This window comes from Centroberyx gerrardi, chromosome 6, assembly GCF_048128805.1.
Source record: "Centroberyx gerrardi isolate f3 chromosome 6, fCenGer3.hap1.cur.20231027, whole genome shotgun sequence".
Lineage (NCBI taxonomy): Eukaryota > Metazoa > Chordata > Actinopteri > Beryciformes > Berycidae > Centroberyx > Centroberyx gerrardi.
In genome coordinates this window covers 1,013,047-1,027,986 of record NC_136002.1, presented here as the reverse complement: position 1 = coordinate 1,027,986, position 14,940 = coordinate 1,013,047, and the positions used below count along the sequence as shown (strand labels likewise).

The 14,940-nt window shown below is 41.9% G+C and overlaps 1 protein-coding gene across 5 annotated transcripts in view; it reads left to right on the top strand.

The window, feature by feature from the left end:
• Positions 1-13,247, top strand: part of fat3a (FAT atypical cadherin 3a) — a 126,901-nt gene extending 113,654 nt beyond the window's left edge. For 3 of the 5 annotated variants that reach the window (XM_078284096.1, XM_078284095.1, XM_078284097.1), the window contains 5 exons: positions 214-926; positions 2,101-2,214; positions 3,272-3,331; positions 8,670-8,705; positions 10,591-13,247. In XM_078284096.1, the coding sequence (XP_078140222.1) occupies positions 214-926; positions 2,101-2,214; positions 3,272-3,331; positions 8,670-8,705; positions 10,591-11,240 (1,573 nt within the window). In that variant the 3' untranslated portion in view covers positions 11,241-13,247. The remainder of the gene's footprint in view (positions 1-213; positions 927-2,100; positions 2,215-3,271; positions 3,332-8,669; positions 8,706-10,590) is intronic. The other 2 variants (XM_071905366.2, XM_071905365.2) reach the window with 1 other exon arrangement.
• Positions 13,248-14,940: the final 1,693 nt, after the last annotated feature.

Here is a 14,940-nt window from a genome sequence, read left to right as displayed (position 1 = left end):
ACTAAAGGCAAAGGGACTTTGGTGTAAACCCACATGGATTATTTCTTCTGCCATCTATTGTCAATGCATTTCACCTTCCACCAACTTTTTTGATCTCTTGCTTTTTTTTATCTTGGCAACCAATCCATGTGGGAGCAAGTACTTGAGCAGTCCAAAGTTATTCACACACTATCCTCTCAAACTTTTTCTTTCCTTCATCCCTCCATCCTGCAGCTGTGAAGAGGATGTGAACGAATGCGACCGCAGTAACCCGGAGGGCGAGTGCGAGAACGGCGGCGTTTGCGTCAACACTCATGGTTCCTTCTACTGTAACTGCACGGCAGGTTTCGTAGGCCAGCGCTGCGGCCTGCGGCCTGTAGTTGTACCTGACATGCAGGCAGGCCATGCCGTGGTTGGCAAGGAAGAGCTGATCGGCATTGCTGTGGTGCTCTTTGTCATCATCACCCTCATCGTCCTCTTCATCGCTTTCCGCAAGAAGGTCTTCCAGAAGAACTATTCGCGGAACAACCTGTCTCTGGTCCAGGACCCGGCCACGGCAGCACTCCTGAACAAGGCCAATGGCGTACAGTTCAAGACCCTACACTGTACACCAGGAGACCCTCTTAACTTGTACTCTGAGGCGGGGCTGGGGCCCACGGTGGTGGGAGGGGCTGGGATGATGGGACCTCCACAGGTCCCGGTGAGGCCCATGGCATACACGCCCTGTTTCCAAGGAGACCCGCGGTCCACACTGGAGAAGATGGCAGATGGACGGGGCGTGGAACACACAGAGATGAGCACCTTTCACCCAGAATCACCACGGATCCTGGCAGGGACCACCAGGAGAGGGGTGGTGGTGTGCAGCGTGGCTCCCAACCTGCCGCCGGTGTCGCCCTGCCGCTCAGACTGTGACTCCATACGCAAGAGCCCCTGGGACAGCGATGAGGGTGAGTGTGTGTGTGTATGTACTAGTGTTACCTGTTTAGGTTAGATTGGTTATGTGCATCCAAGAAATATCAGTATGTACAGTTCAGTTACTTGTGAGCAAAAGTTTGTCTGTTCCTGTACTCTACTGTGGAATTTGTCACCTGGATCGACTCAAATCTAAAAATGTGTCCATGACTAAATCAGTGGTTTATGCATTTACTCTCCCAGTGTCCTTATTTGTTGTCCATCAGAAGCTTCCTCCTCTGATTTTTTTATATCCAAGAACTCCTGAATTTAATTTTGTGAGACCATCCATATTCATGGTACATAGTACCATCTCTAAAGTATAGAGAATCGCTCCCAGTTCAGCAAGACCTTCATCTTAATTATAGCTGGCTTCCATTCCCATAACCTTTACGGGATTTTCTCCACTTCTCGTAGGGCGGGCAAGCCGTAAAGTGAGAGGTTTTACAAAGTGAGTTGTGGCCGTGACAATACTCACAAGGGTCTAAATTATTTGTGTCAGCCAATCACCGTACTCTAGCTGTTTTACAGTACAGTTGGCTAAGCAGAGTAGTCGGAAAAGGGGGCAGGGCCCTTGGCTGCGTGTAAGCCAGGATAGTAAAAGTATGTTTGTGATTCAAACATTCCTACTCTGTCATTGACTTATGCCTTTTTCCCCTTAAAAGATATTCATATAAGTTACATCAGTTAGACTCTACTTCTTATTATGTATGCAATGACTTTATCTTGTTAGATGTATGCCAGTGTATAAAAGTGGGTAACTGAGTTTTAAGTGGGTTTAGCCTACATTACATCCCTGCTGCCATCTGATGGACCAGGAATGAAGAGCTCAGAGGTGGACATCATGTTCTCATTGGTTGGTGGTGGATGTCTGGTGAATGTTACCTGATTGGTCATGGAATTAAATAGGGATAAATTGCAGTGGGTCCACTGGGTAAGAGAGAAGCAAGCCATCATTCATTTTTACCTGTTGTACAGACAGAGACCTTTCATGACTATATCACCTTGAAACACAAATGAACAGCTTTTCTCGAATTATGAGCTAGTATCCAGAACATTTTGTGTGTGTATACAAACCTATTAACATTATACACAGTTGTGATTTCAGCTCCTCAAAAGGGAGTATTTTTAATGAAGAAAGACCCCTGACCTCCTGACTTGTCCCTGCAGGTAAGATGGTGGACATGGCCGAAGAGGTTACCTGTTTCTCAGGGAGCAACAAAGGCAGCAACTCCGAGGTCCAATCACTGAGCTCCTTCCAGTCTGACTCCTGTGATGACAACGGTAAGACACACCCCCTTGTTTACCTCACTGACTTACAATGTTCTTATCCAGGTTTGCACTGCTCGCACCAAGAATGGTTTGTGGTTCTCAGAAAATCCCAATTGGAGAAGGACAGTAACAATTTCCTAGGGTTTCAGTTTTTGTTTTGTTATTTTTAAAGGTTTTGCTTTGCTTATTTATGTTTTGTGTTTTTTTACATGGTCTCATTTGCTGCTAATATGTTGAAAGTTACATTTTTGCTTATCATTATCCATGCAAAGATCGGTAGCTATCCTTCAGACTTTGTTTTCAGACACAGAGCCTATAATTAATTCCCAGTGAAGTCATTGTAAGCTGCACTGAAAAGGCTTGGGACTTTGGATTGCTTCGCAACGTGGTGTTGGTGTTTTGTGGTTGTGGCTTTTTGTGCTGGAGTTGTGTATTTGGTTTTGTGTTTAAAATTCATTGTGTTATCCTTTCCTCACTACATCTGTGATTGTTTGCAATTCATGAGATACATTCACTTTCACTTTTCAGAATTGTCATGATTAGAAAATTTAAGATTTCTTTTGTCCATAATCATCAGAATACATAATTGATGATATTATGTAAAGAAGTTTGCCTCAGTCATATTAACATCATTGTCATTGTCATTCTTGTTCTCCACTTGCTAAAGTTTGATTGGTGTCACCAGCTGAACAATGTTTTCTGCCAGCAAAAAAAAATAATTTGAAAGCAGTAAAAATGTTATGTTTATAGTCTTTCTTTCTTTGTTTTTGTTTCATATGATTATCTTTGCATTTGTGTAAGAGTAAAATTCCTTTCATTCGGCAGTGTTCACTTTGCTGTTTTTATCTTTTAACCTACACGATTTCCATATATAACAACAGTATAATGTATAAAATGCCCCAAAACATCCAACATAAACAATATGGCTTGACAGTGCCAAAGGCAGACCTGGCAGTCTACTCTGCTAACAGGAATGGCAAATAGTGGGCAGCCATAAGCAACGGCAGTGGGTGTTTAATTTCTACTGACTGTGTTTCAAAACTTGTCTCCTTCTTCTTCTCCCCACAAGCCTCCATAGTGACCGTTATTCGACTGGTCAATGATGCAGTCGACACAATCGAAAACGAAGGTACCATGTTTCATCCACCTCCCCTCTATCTCTTATCTTTCCCTCCTTCCACTTTATCTCCACACTGTCATTGCAGTAACCATGGCTATCTCCTCAGACAAATGGCCCGCTCTACTGTAGGGATGCAGCGATGTCACTATTAACTGCGCTTTAAAACGCCACGGTTTTCTCTTCATATGCATTTTAGAAGCTATGGTATCTATACTGTCTATAGTTCTATACTTTTTGAATGCAGCCTTACATCAGTGGGGGCTACATTAGCTAACAGAGAGGAGACAACATCCCATCCTTATATCCACCAAAAAAGCACATTAAATCACCGATGTGGGAGCATTTTGGATATCTCAAAAATTACCAGGGGATTGTGAATGAATGAATGAAATTATATTTTTGTGTCCTGCCAAATGAATGGCCCATCCCAGATGATATTATATGACAGTGTTTTACAAACATAAGGTTCAGTAGCAGAGGGAGCCCTGAGTGACCCAGTCATCTCCCCATCCCCAGCACAAACCCAATGACCACACAAGGAACAACTTAATACGTACTGTTATATGTAATACCGTTTTACCTGGATAAAGCATATCTACGATTATTATACAAAGAGAAAGGCAATACAAAATAAAAGTACTCATTTCAGTTATACAATGCCTTTTTTCTCCTTTTCCATGCGACGGAAAATGTTTCATTTTCAAAACATGCCGACAAAAAGCACCGATGGGTCAAACATATCAAACTTGCTAGAGCATCTTCCAGATCACCATCCATCCGTGCATGATCCAGTCAAGGTAATAAAAGGAAGTTGGGTAGCACTTACATTATGCTACACAAATTACAGGGTAATTACTATGTAATTACATAGCAATTATCAGGAAGTACTGCCAAGTAAAGTCAGGCTTGATACCTCAATATTACACTGATATTAGTTACTCTTTTCCTTGGTTCAATAGGGTGATGAGGTAGTTACCACATTATGTCTTTAAACAGAGCCATCTGACAGCTAAACTAAACTATGGTGCCAGCGATTACATTAACAAGTATGTAGGCTTGGCTGGGAGACACCATGCATGAATGGAGTGAGCTAGCACTAACAGCTAATAGCCTAACATTAGCCTGCTACACTGGATGGCCAAAAATATGCAGACACCACTTCTAATTAGTGGATTTGGCTATTTCAGCCACACCCATTGCTGAAAGGTATATAAAATCAAGCACACAGCCATGCAATCTCCATAGACATAAACATCAGCAGTAGAATGGGCCGTACTGAAGATCTCAGTGACTTTCAATGCAGCACCATCATAGGATGCCACATTTCCAATAAGTCAGTTCATCAAAATTCTGCCCTGCTGGAGCTGCCCCGGTCAACTATAAGTGCTTTTATTGTGAAGTGGAAACATCTAGGAGCAACAACAGCTCAGGCGCAAAGTGGTAGGCCATACAAGTTATAAGTTATTACGAGTTATAACAATTAAAAGTTGGAAATTTTTACCTTTAATTAGAGCACCCCATCAGGCCGACTGGGTAAATATCCGTCATTGGTTCAAATTTGATGTCTCTGCCATTTATCAGCTCACGGCAATTTGAGAAATGGCAGAAAATAATAATGAAAAAAATATTGTAATCTGTTTTTGTGCAGGTGTTGCATATTTCCATTTATAAGCAGTCTATTATTGTTTGGGCAAAGATCCATAGAGTTTGTACTTATGCAAAAGATGGTGAAATAAAAGTGCAGTGTGTGAGGTTAACATGGGTCTTTGATTTCATACAAGAATATGTAGTTGTGTAGAGTATGTGGCTAGTTATAGTTGATTAAGAAGCATTTGGAGTTGGTCATAATGCACTGAGCGAAAGGGAAAATACAAGGTATTATATACAGTTTTTGAGGATGAAACAAGGAGACACTGAAAATATCAAATGATATAAATTTAAGCATTTACACATATTGCATGTTAGGTTGACAAAATTACTGGATTTTGTTCAAATCCCAACATAACATTTAGCTTGATAGATCTATTAAAAATGATTCTTTTATTTCTGACCAACTTGTAGAATTTCAAAATTCATAATTCCGTCAGCCTTTTGCTAGTAAATGCTTACCCAGTTAATGTCATGGGACACAAAATTTGGCAAGCAGATTTTTAAAGGTTGTACAAAAAATCCAAAATGGCAGCCAAAAATTGATGGCGTACATTATGGGTCTGAGAGGCAAACATTTTCAGCATGTCCAGATACATATCTTCACCAAGTTTCACATCTCTATGACTAAAGCGCATTTTATACTTTAATGAAAATAGCAAATCTGCACATAAACTGACGCTATTTGACGCGTATTTGGGGTTGAAAAGGGTCTCCGCGTAGGTGTTGCGTACCTGCCCAAGAATCTCAACTTTGCGTCGAGTCTACGCGGAGTCGAGCTCTCTGATTGGTTGATCATAGGGCCGATCATGACGGCATCCAACTCTTCAAGCTCCAGCTGCTCCAACACATCCCATTCCTCCAGCTGCATTGCTATAGTCTGCGTCCATGTTTGTTTTTACCGGTGATTGTAGTTGTTTCATTTTGGTGCGATATGATTTTTTTTAAACACTGCACACCCTGTGTACAGGATTTCAACAACATGCTACATGCACATAAATGTAGGAAGTATAAAACTTAAATGTAAGCGCCGCCACATTGTTTACATTTGCGTATTAGAGGGCTTATTGTAGCGCCCCCTATGGGCCAATCAGTACCATTCTTTGTGTCCAAGTGGCCAGTGACCAGCAAAATTAGAAAAAATGTTACCAATGTATGGCCAAGTTATTGGACCAAATAGCCAAGAAAAAAGAAATACGCAACTTTGGGGTTCAACCCTTATAATTGTATGGAGAAGATTTGTTAGTGGTTCTGAGGCAAATTTGTTGCCTGGGTCCAGACCTTTGAATCCGCCCACTCCACCGAGTTGACTGCTTCTGGTCTGGCATCGTGACATGAAACAGCGGTTTCTCTCAGTTGAAAAATGATCGGTCCAGTGAGCGCCAGGGGGGACTAACGATTAGCCAATCAGCGCCACGGGCGGGACTAACGCCGTTGTCAAGCTGTTGTCAAGCTGTGCGCTGGAACCAAGCAGGAGTAATAACAACAATGGCGACCGCTGTAGACAAGGTAGACACTGCTATCGAGGCTGTTCTAAATCGATTAAAAGTACCAGTTACTTTGAAATCCGAACAGCACTCTGCTTTGAAGGCATTTATTCAAAGGGGAGATGTTTTTTTTTTTACTTAAAATGACGTTAGATTCAGGCGGATACGTTGGTCTCTAGTGATTGGTTAGGGGAAATCGAATCCCTCTCCCCCACGGAAATCGGTTAGAGTGGAGGCAATGTCAGACTGAAGATGGAAATGGAGTGTAACGAGTTGACAATTCTGTCTGATATCAGGCAAGCAAATTTGTGGAGTAAAAATAGCTGGATATGTGTAGCAAGTTTCATGTAATTCGGACTTTCAGCCCTACAGGCTTGAACCCCTAACTATAGCGGGGTCCAAGCACACTTTGAAAAGACAGACCGACAAAACATTACGGAAGGTAGACAAGACAACCACTAACCAGTAGCAATAAAATAGCACTATGCACTACTTGCTTGACCCACAAATAATAATAAACCAGCACAAAAACAATAGGGTTTCAGCCCCACGGGCTCTTTTTTACCAGAAATTGGCAGTTACTTTCTGATCATTTCACATTACACAGTAATTACCCGGTAATTTGTGTTCTGTAAAGTAAAGTGCTACCAAAAGGGTAAATGTGTTTAGCTTGGTGGCACGTTGCTTAATGAAATGTAATGCTGGTAGGGGATTAAATATAAAATTGTCACTTACAATCAACAAAGTAGCGGTGAGTTAAAGAGTTAAGGTCAACAAAGCATGAATGCAAGTAGTACAGCGTCGATCAATTACTTTAAGTTTTAAAAAGCTCACCAAAACAGCTGTAATCTAGTCCAAAGTTAAAGTATTCCATCATTTCATCTCATTCCGTCTTCCAATCGTTGCAGGGCTGTCTGAGTTGTCAGAAGTTGTTTGGTGCATCATTACTCCCTATTTGCTCATTGCTATCTGTATTGATTAAGTGGTTTCAAGTATTTGGTAGGTGTAAGAATAACCTAATACACTAAGTCCAATCCATTATTTATTGTTTTCAAAAGGCAGCTACTGTGAACTCTTAAAGGCAAAAACATACTTTTTTCCACCATATTTAAACGTGTTTGCAATATAGACTACATGTTTTTTGCAGGACCAAAAGAAAAATACAATCAAATCTTAAATTAATATAAATAATATGAATACATATCTGCATAATAATCGTGAAACTGTGATTTTTCCTCACTATAATCGTACCATCACAATCTCAAACCGTTGCATCCCTACTCTACTGGCATTCTGTCTTCAGTCACATAGCCAAGTTACATACATACACACTCAGTTTGTAACATGACATGTTAAATCATTTCCATTCAGTGAACCCTAGTGGACACTGTGTACAGAGTTAAGCTCCTAATACACGTGACAAGGCTCATATTTACAGACTCAAGATATACACACACACACACACACACACACACACACACACACACAATCAATCAACCCATAGAGATTAACGGCTGACTGACAGATCAGGTCCAAATCAGGAGTGTTTCTCTCACACACACAGGGCTAAAACACAGGAATAGTGGGCGGTCTTCGGTTGATGAAGATTAAATGTGTTTTGTTGGCTGCAGAGACACCAGATAAAAATTACAACGGAGAGAGAGAATAATTTCTTATTGTCCATGCAGCTACCCCCAGACACACATACGCACACACACTGCCCCTCACACACACACACACCACTTAAATTGAAATTAAAATGACATTCTGCACATAAGGGACCCTCTAAAAATATGGAGCATAGGAGGAATATCCTAGACTGTTTCACAGTACAACAGTGATATGTTTACCTGCTGGGCCACACTGCAGCACACACACACACACACACACACACACATACACACTGTACAGTCCCTCCAGGAATTTAAGATTTTGTGAACGCAATAATTAATCTGAATTCTACCAATCTCCACAATATTTGCGGTTCTCGCAAATATTGTGGAGATTGGTAGAATTCAGATAGGTAGAATTGGCCAGTTATCACACTTTCATATAAAATGCAAAAACAAGAATTTTTGGTTTCAGTAATCACAAAAAACTTTGAATCCTGTAGGGACCGACTTTAAGTCCCACAAGATATCAACTTAAAGCCCCTTATAGTCAGTAAGACGACATTAAGAATCTGTCTGTTCTGCTGTTCTTCCACCTGACAGTGTCAGTCATGGACCAAGGTCAGACCTACAACAGAGGTGATTCTCTCTTTCTCCTTTCTGTCCCTGTCTCTCCCTCTCTCTTTCTTTCTTTATCTCTAACTCTATATCTCTGTCATCGGTACGTTCCTCTGCTTATCCCCCCTCCCCAGTTGGAGCCCACTGTGTGTGTGTGTGTGTTTGTGTGATTTGATATCCCACCCATCCCACAGCTTGTTGGTCCAGTCATTGTGTTGTGTGCTGACTCGGCAGCCCAGGACAGTCACTCCTCCTCCTCGTCCTCCTTTGCCTGCCGCCTCTCACCATATTGCATCCCTCCATGTCATTTGGTTTCATGTATTTAATCTTCAGTTGAGTGATGGTTCATGTTATTGTGTGATGGAGTTTTCACAGCATCAATCTCTCCTTGGTTCGTCTCCTGCTTCGCTGCATGGACGTCTTTTTGTTTGATTTGTTATGTTTTTTTGTTGTTGTATCTTCACTCACGGTTTGCTTTTTATGAAATGTACCTTCTGTTAAATGAATATGCTGAGTTTTTGGTAGATTTTCCCATTGATCAGCTTAGCTGTTAAGTGATGAGCATGGTAATGTTTAAGCATACACAATGTTGAGTGATAGTAGGCCTCTAGCATCACTGGCTGCAGTGATCCATGCTAACACAAGTATATGACAGAGAAATGAAACGTTTTTCTTTACCTTTCGCTTGATCCGGTCTGTGTGTAACCAAGTCTCGCTCAAGTCTCGCGAGAGTTGAGTTGTTGCAGGAAGTTACACACAGACCGGATCAAGCGAAAGGTAAAGAAAAACATTTCATTTCTCTGTAAGGTCCTTTCCATAATGTTGTCAGACACTTATAATAACAATCTGAGTCTGTCAGTGGCAAAAACAAGCACTTTTAGTGGACGTACATTGACGGTGCGATTTGCCCCGTCGAATTACATTGCAGCTCGTTTTGCAGCTGCTGGCTGAAGCAATCTCGCTCAATACTGGACCAATTTCAAAAATTGTTGTCCCCTTTAGTCACTTAGACACAAAAAGATGGGAAAATAGGGTCCAGGTTGAAAAATACCGAAGTTACCCTTTAAGGCCGGAGTGTGTCACACTGGCTGCCACACAGCGTGAGTGGGTTAGCTTTGTAATGTTACAAGACTAAGGTTAAATAAATCAAATGTGACAACTAATATAATATAGCGCGATTAAACCCAATCGGTCCAAAAATCCTTGAGTAGCCTCCCCGCTCCTCGCTGCAACTTATACATTATTATTATTATATTATATTATACAGAAGCTGGGCCAACGGTACCAAGGAGGTTTTATATTATGGAACGGTACACATAAAAATGGCCGCTGCTCCGACCATCCAGGAGCGTTGATTTGAATGGGAAAGACCGTTCTATCCATTCAAATTCTGTGGGCTAAACTGACCAATGGGACAATGTACCAAAAACTCACTGTATTCCTATAACATGTAGCAATGGAACTGTGTCTTATTTGAGCCCTACAACATGGCTTGACTGCTGTAATTCCCCATGACGCTTGGCATGACGTGACCTCATAACCCCAACCCTCCCAGGCCCCTACTGTGCATGTCATATACCCTCAAAGAACAACGCTAACATGTTTCCTGTGCAGGTTGTGCCTTGCCATGTGCTTGACTTTCAACCCGTTTATTGTAGATGCTACTGAGCATGACTGATGGACCTGATGTATACTGCAGCAGCCAACTGGCATGTGTAATGCACAGCTCCGTATTGTGGGAGATGAGTCTGATGGGCCTGAGCATATCCCAGTTGTCTACAGCTCAGCCACATGGAAGCTTTTGACTGTTGTTATACTTGTGACATTCCTGATTGGGCTCTGCAGACTAAAATCATATATGTGTGTGTTGGGTTACTAACCGTCCTCCCCTCTTCTATCTATCCAGCGTATCACTGGGACACGTCAGACTGGATGCCCAGCACCAGGCTGTCGGACATCGAAGAGGTACCTGGCTACGAGGCGGGTCCTGTGGGCGACGTGTCGGGCTCATCCCCCCGCCTGGGAGGCGGTACCCGGGAACTGGAGTCAGACTACTACCTGGGGGGCTATGACATCGATAGCGACTACCCTCCTCCCCATGAAGAGGAGTTCCTGAGCCAGGACCAGCTGCCCCTCCCACTGCCCACCGGCGAGGACTACGCCGAGCACTATGACCCGCTGCCCGCCACCCAGCCCGTCTCCAAGGAGAGCACCCTGAGTGCTGGCAGCACCGGGCGCCAGCCTGCAAGGCCACATTTCCACCCCAGCCAGTACCTTCCTCCCCACCAACTGCCCCTGGGGGAGGCGGGGCCCGGGGGCATCCCAGGGGAGGAATTCAGCACCTTTGTGGGTGGGGTGACTCCAGGAAGTGGGGACACTGATGACAATGTGTCGCTGAACATGCGACTGTCTGTCGGTGCATCGTCGGCCTCCGATGTGTCGGCCCCCTGTGGGCTGGACGACTCTGAGCCCGGCGGCAGCGACTTTGACAGTATGGACGAACTTCATCGGGGGGTGACCATTATCATCGACTCACAGCAACAGACTGAAGTGTGACTGAGGGACCAGTACAGGACGTATGGGACAGGTAATGGGCCAGAAGGAGCAGGAAATGGATTTGGAGGGAAGGAGGTGAAGAGTGGAGGTCATCATGCAGAGAGGAATGCTTTGTGTTAAAGGTCACCAATGCTAGGGACTGCATCAATCATAGACTATTACAAGCATTAATTATGAAGCCACTTCAAACACAGTGGGCACTACTCTTAAAACCACTTTTCACTTTCAAGCACTATCATTAAATGCCACTCTGCTCAGACATGGAAGTAAAATTAAGTTTTACCACAAACAACACGCTCATCAGAAACCTGTCTTAGCTGTGCCTAGCAGTCAGAAGTGTCCTTCCTCTTCCATAGGGAGGTATCTACTAGGTAATGTCAAAATAAGCAGATGGAGAATGTGAATAAAAAAGACTAACCAAAAATGGTTAAAATGTAGAGATAAGGTGGAGAAAGTAATAAATGAAAGATGAAGAAGGTTAGAGAAAAGAAAGGGGACAATCATGTAAGTGAAAAGTCAGTAGTGGGACGGCCTCGCCCAGCTCCTTCACACCGGCCCATCAGCAGAAGCCCATCGGACCACGACCACTAATTTCCTAAAGACACAAATTTCCATTTTGCCAATTTCTTTTTTTGCTCTTGGATTTGTAAACTGCACAGTGCTCGTAGCTTGCACAGACTTTGTAAAATAGTATGACCATACTGGTGCAAAAGTAGAGAACAACATTCTGGGCACATTTCAAAATGCCATTTGATTTGATGAGGAATGTTTGCCCTCGCCCCACAAAATCAGGCCTGCCAATAAGCCATAGGATTTCAACCATCCTCTCTCGTTGGGCTGACATGCTAAAGTACCACTGACTTGCCAACTTTATTCTTTTGTGCCAAGTTTTGTTTGAATCACATGGATTTGTTTGTTTTTCCCCTTGCACTAGTCTTTTGATGTTGGTTTGTCATGATTTTTTTATGAAACTTAGTGCCATATTATTGAAATCCTAAAGGACTTCGTGGAGATATGGCATTCTAGGCCATTTTAATGAACATGATGCCACTGCAGTGTTCAAAACTTTCCCGCAAAAATAATTTAAGAGCGCCAGTGATGTTCTCTTAAATTGATGATCTCTTGTTTATCTGATATCTGTTTTCCCCGCCGTACGTTTGCACTGAGCAGGTTTAATTGAGTCACACCATAGTTTCCAAAAAGCCATGCTCAACGGACACATTTTGGGGAAAAATCAACATGATAGCTGGTAATGGTGGCCTGAGCAGCATTGCATTCCAGTCTTGTCAGTTATTTTGTTTGATCTTGACACTGTCTGCAAAAAGAAGTAAAACCCCTATCCAGGTCACTAATGGCTTAGTTTCCATCCGGCCTTAAGGACAGGCAGCACATCAGACTGGCTCAGATAGTCACTGTATTGTAATATAATCTGCCTGATCCGCTCAGGCACACAGCTCCTCTTTTTTTCTTTGTAAAAGATGTAAGTTTGTGTTTAAAACTTTGTACAGTGTACATAACTAGGTTGTTAAAATGCCAATTTTGTAGATATGGAATTGCAATGTTGAACTGCCTTTCTGAGTTTTTTTTTTTTTTTTATTATTGTTTGATGTGAATGTGGACAATAAGAGACATGAAATATCAGCCATTTTAACTTCATTCCTCCCCTGCCACTGGCACTTCGCCCAAAGTTTTTCTTTATTAGCCTTTGCATTTGTACATGAATACCATTTCAATAGAATAGATGGATTTTGCACAGTATTAAATGCACACATTACACCCAGTTTTTTTTTTTATCTTGTTTTGTTAGAACATTTTTATGGTAATGACGGAATAATTTTGTACCATTCTTTTATCTGGAACGTTATGTTTAGTTTCTAATGTTCTTTCAGGTCTGTTTGTTTTCCAAGATGTTAGGCAGTGTTATGAATATGTCTATTCTAACTGCAGCAATTGAGTGTATAAAGTGAGTACTTTTTTTAACTGCTGTTTTTTTTTTTTTTTTTATTCCGTGCGGAAAATAAAAAGGTTCTTGCTCACCGTGTCGTCCGTCTTCCGTTCTGGAGATAATAGATTCATCCTAACAGATCATCACAGCTTTCACTTTTTACCACCTGTCATGTTAAATGTCTGTTGATAAAGCTTTGCATCGTGCAGTCACACACCGCTTGGCACATCTGTCGTACCTAATGGAAATCACAAAGCCTTTCATCATGCAAATCTTATTCCTATGCCCTCAGACAATTTGGCTGTGGACTGATTTTCAAAGCCAAACACAAAAGAGAAAGAGGTTTTCTTGTACGCTTATCCGTGATTTCACCCTGATGTACAGCTGCATAGACAATTAATTGTAAACAATGGTAATTGTAACAGTACCTAGGATGAATTCCTGGAGATATGAGGACATTGTCTGGTTAGGAAATGAGAGCAGTGTTATGATATGAAGCTCATTTGGATGTATGTGTTCCAATAAGCATTATATGGTTTCATCAAAGTCAATCTGACATTCATATTGTCACATAGTACCTCCAGTCTGTACATCAATATGACATCACAGTCTTGGCCGTCTGCTTTTTAGCTTCCAGAGAAATTTGCCCATGGTGACAAACACTGATTGAACTCTCCTGTTGAATTGAGTGGTGTTCCTCTATAAACAGTGCTAAAACATTCAGCACTAATTTGCAGTAATTTTTTTTTTCCCCTGAGGAAAGCCAAGGATTGCTGTGTATGTGTCTTCTGAGCTGTAGTGTGGATTAGTTGGCTGTCTCAGAGTCAGTTGGAGGTGGGGGCTGGTTGCATAATGTCACTCACACTTTTTACAAGTAAGCACAGGGAGAGGGGAACGCTGACCTGAGCCCTGTTCCATAAAGTGAGTTTACCAAATAAGCCAGGCTTCTTTCGGTTAGTCTGACTCATTTTCAGTTGATTCGGTTCCATAAAGCAAGTTCAACATAGTTCAAGCTCAGTTACTATGGCAACTTATGCTGGGAAACTAACCTGGTCCGGGGCAGGCTAACTGTCAGGCTAAGCCTGAGTTGTTGCTTAACCAGAGTTCCTGTAACACTGACCCCACGGGAAAGCCATGATTTTACCATTGACTTTCTGGCGTGCTGCCATATTATTTTACTTTATTAACCACTATCAGTCAAAAAATTAAAGTTCATAGAAAATCAACTTAAATAAATAGTAAATAAAATAAATTATACAATGATAAATGATAAGATATAGACCTACGTGTTTAATTATATGGTATGTGATATCAAACATTTAGGCTTATGCTACATAAAATATGTCTCAATCTAAATTACCCCAATAGAATGACAATAGCTACATAAATAGTTAACAGTACAATTGCAAAAAATTATATTGACCAGAAATGTAGTATCTAAATCCATATGCCTCTATCCTCTATTTGCCCGATAGGAAACCATGTTTAAAAATGTATTGGTTAATGTATTGGTTAATACATTTAAAACAATGTCAAAAAGTAAACTTAGATGTGTTTAGTGGGTGTATGGTTTTTCAATCAATACAGTAAAGGTCTCTAAATAAGGACCTCAACCCATGTGTCATTCTTTGTCAGTCATGGCGTGTCCTTTCATTGATGAGTACTAGGTGGCATGGATTCAGACGCTGTTCCCCCCTCTGTCCCCCCTCTGTTCCCCCCTCTATTCCCTCAATGACTGGCCTCCCCCTGTTCAGC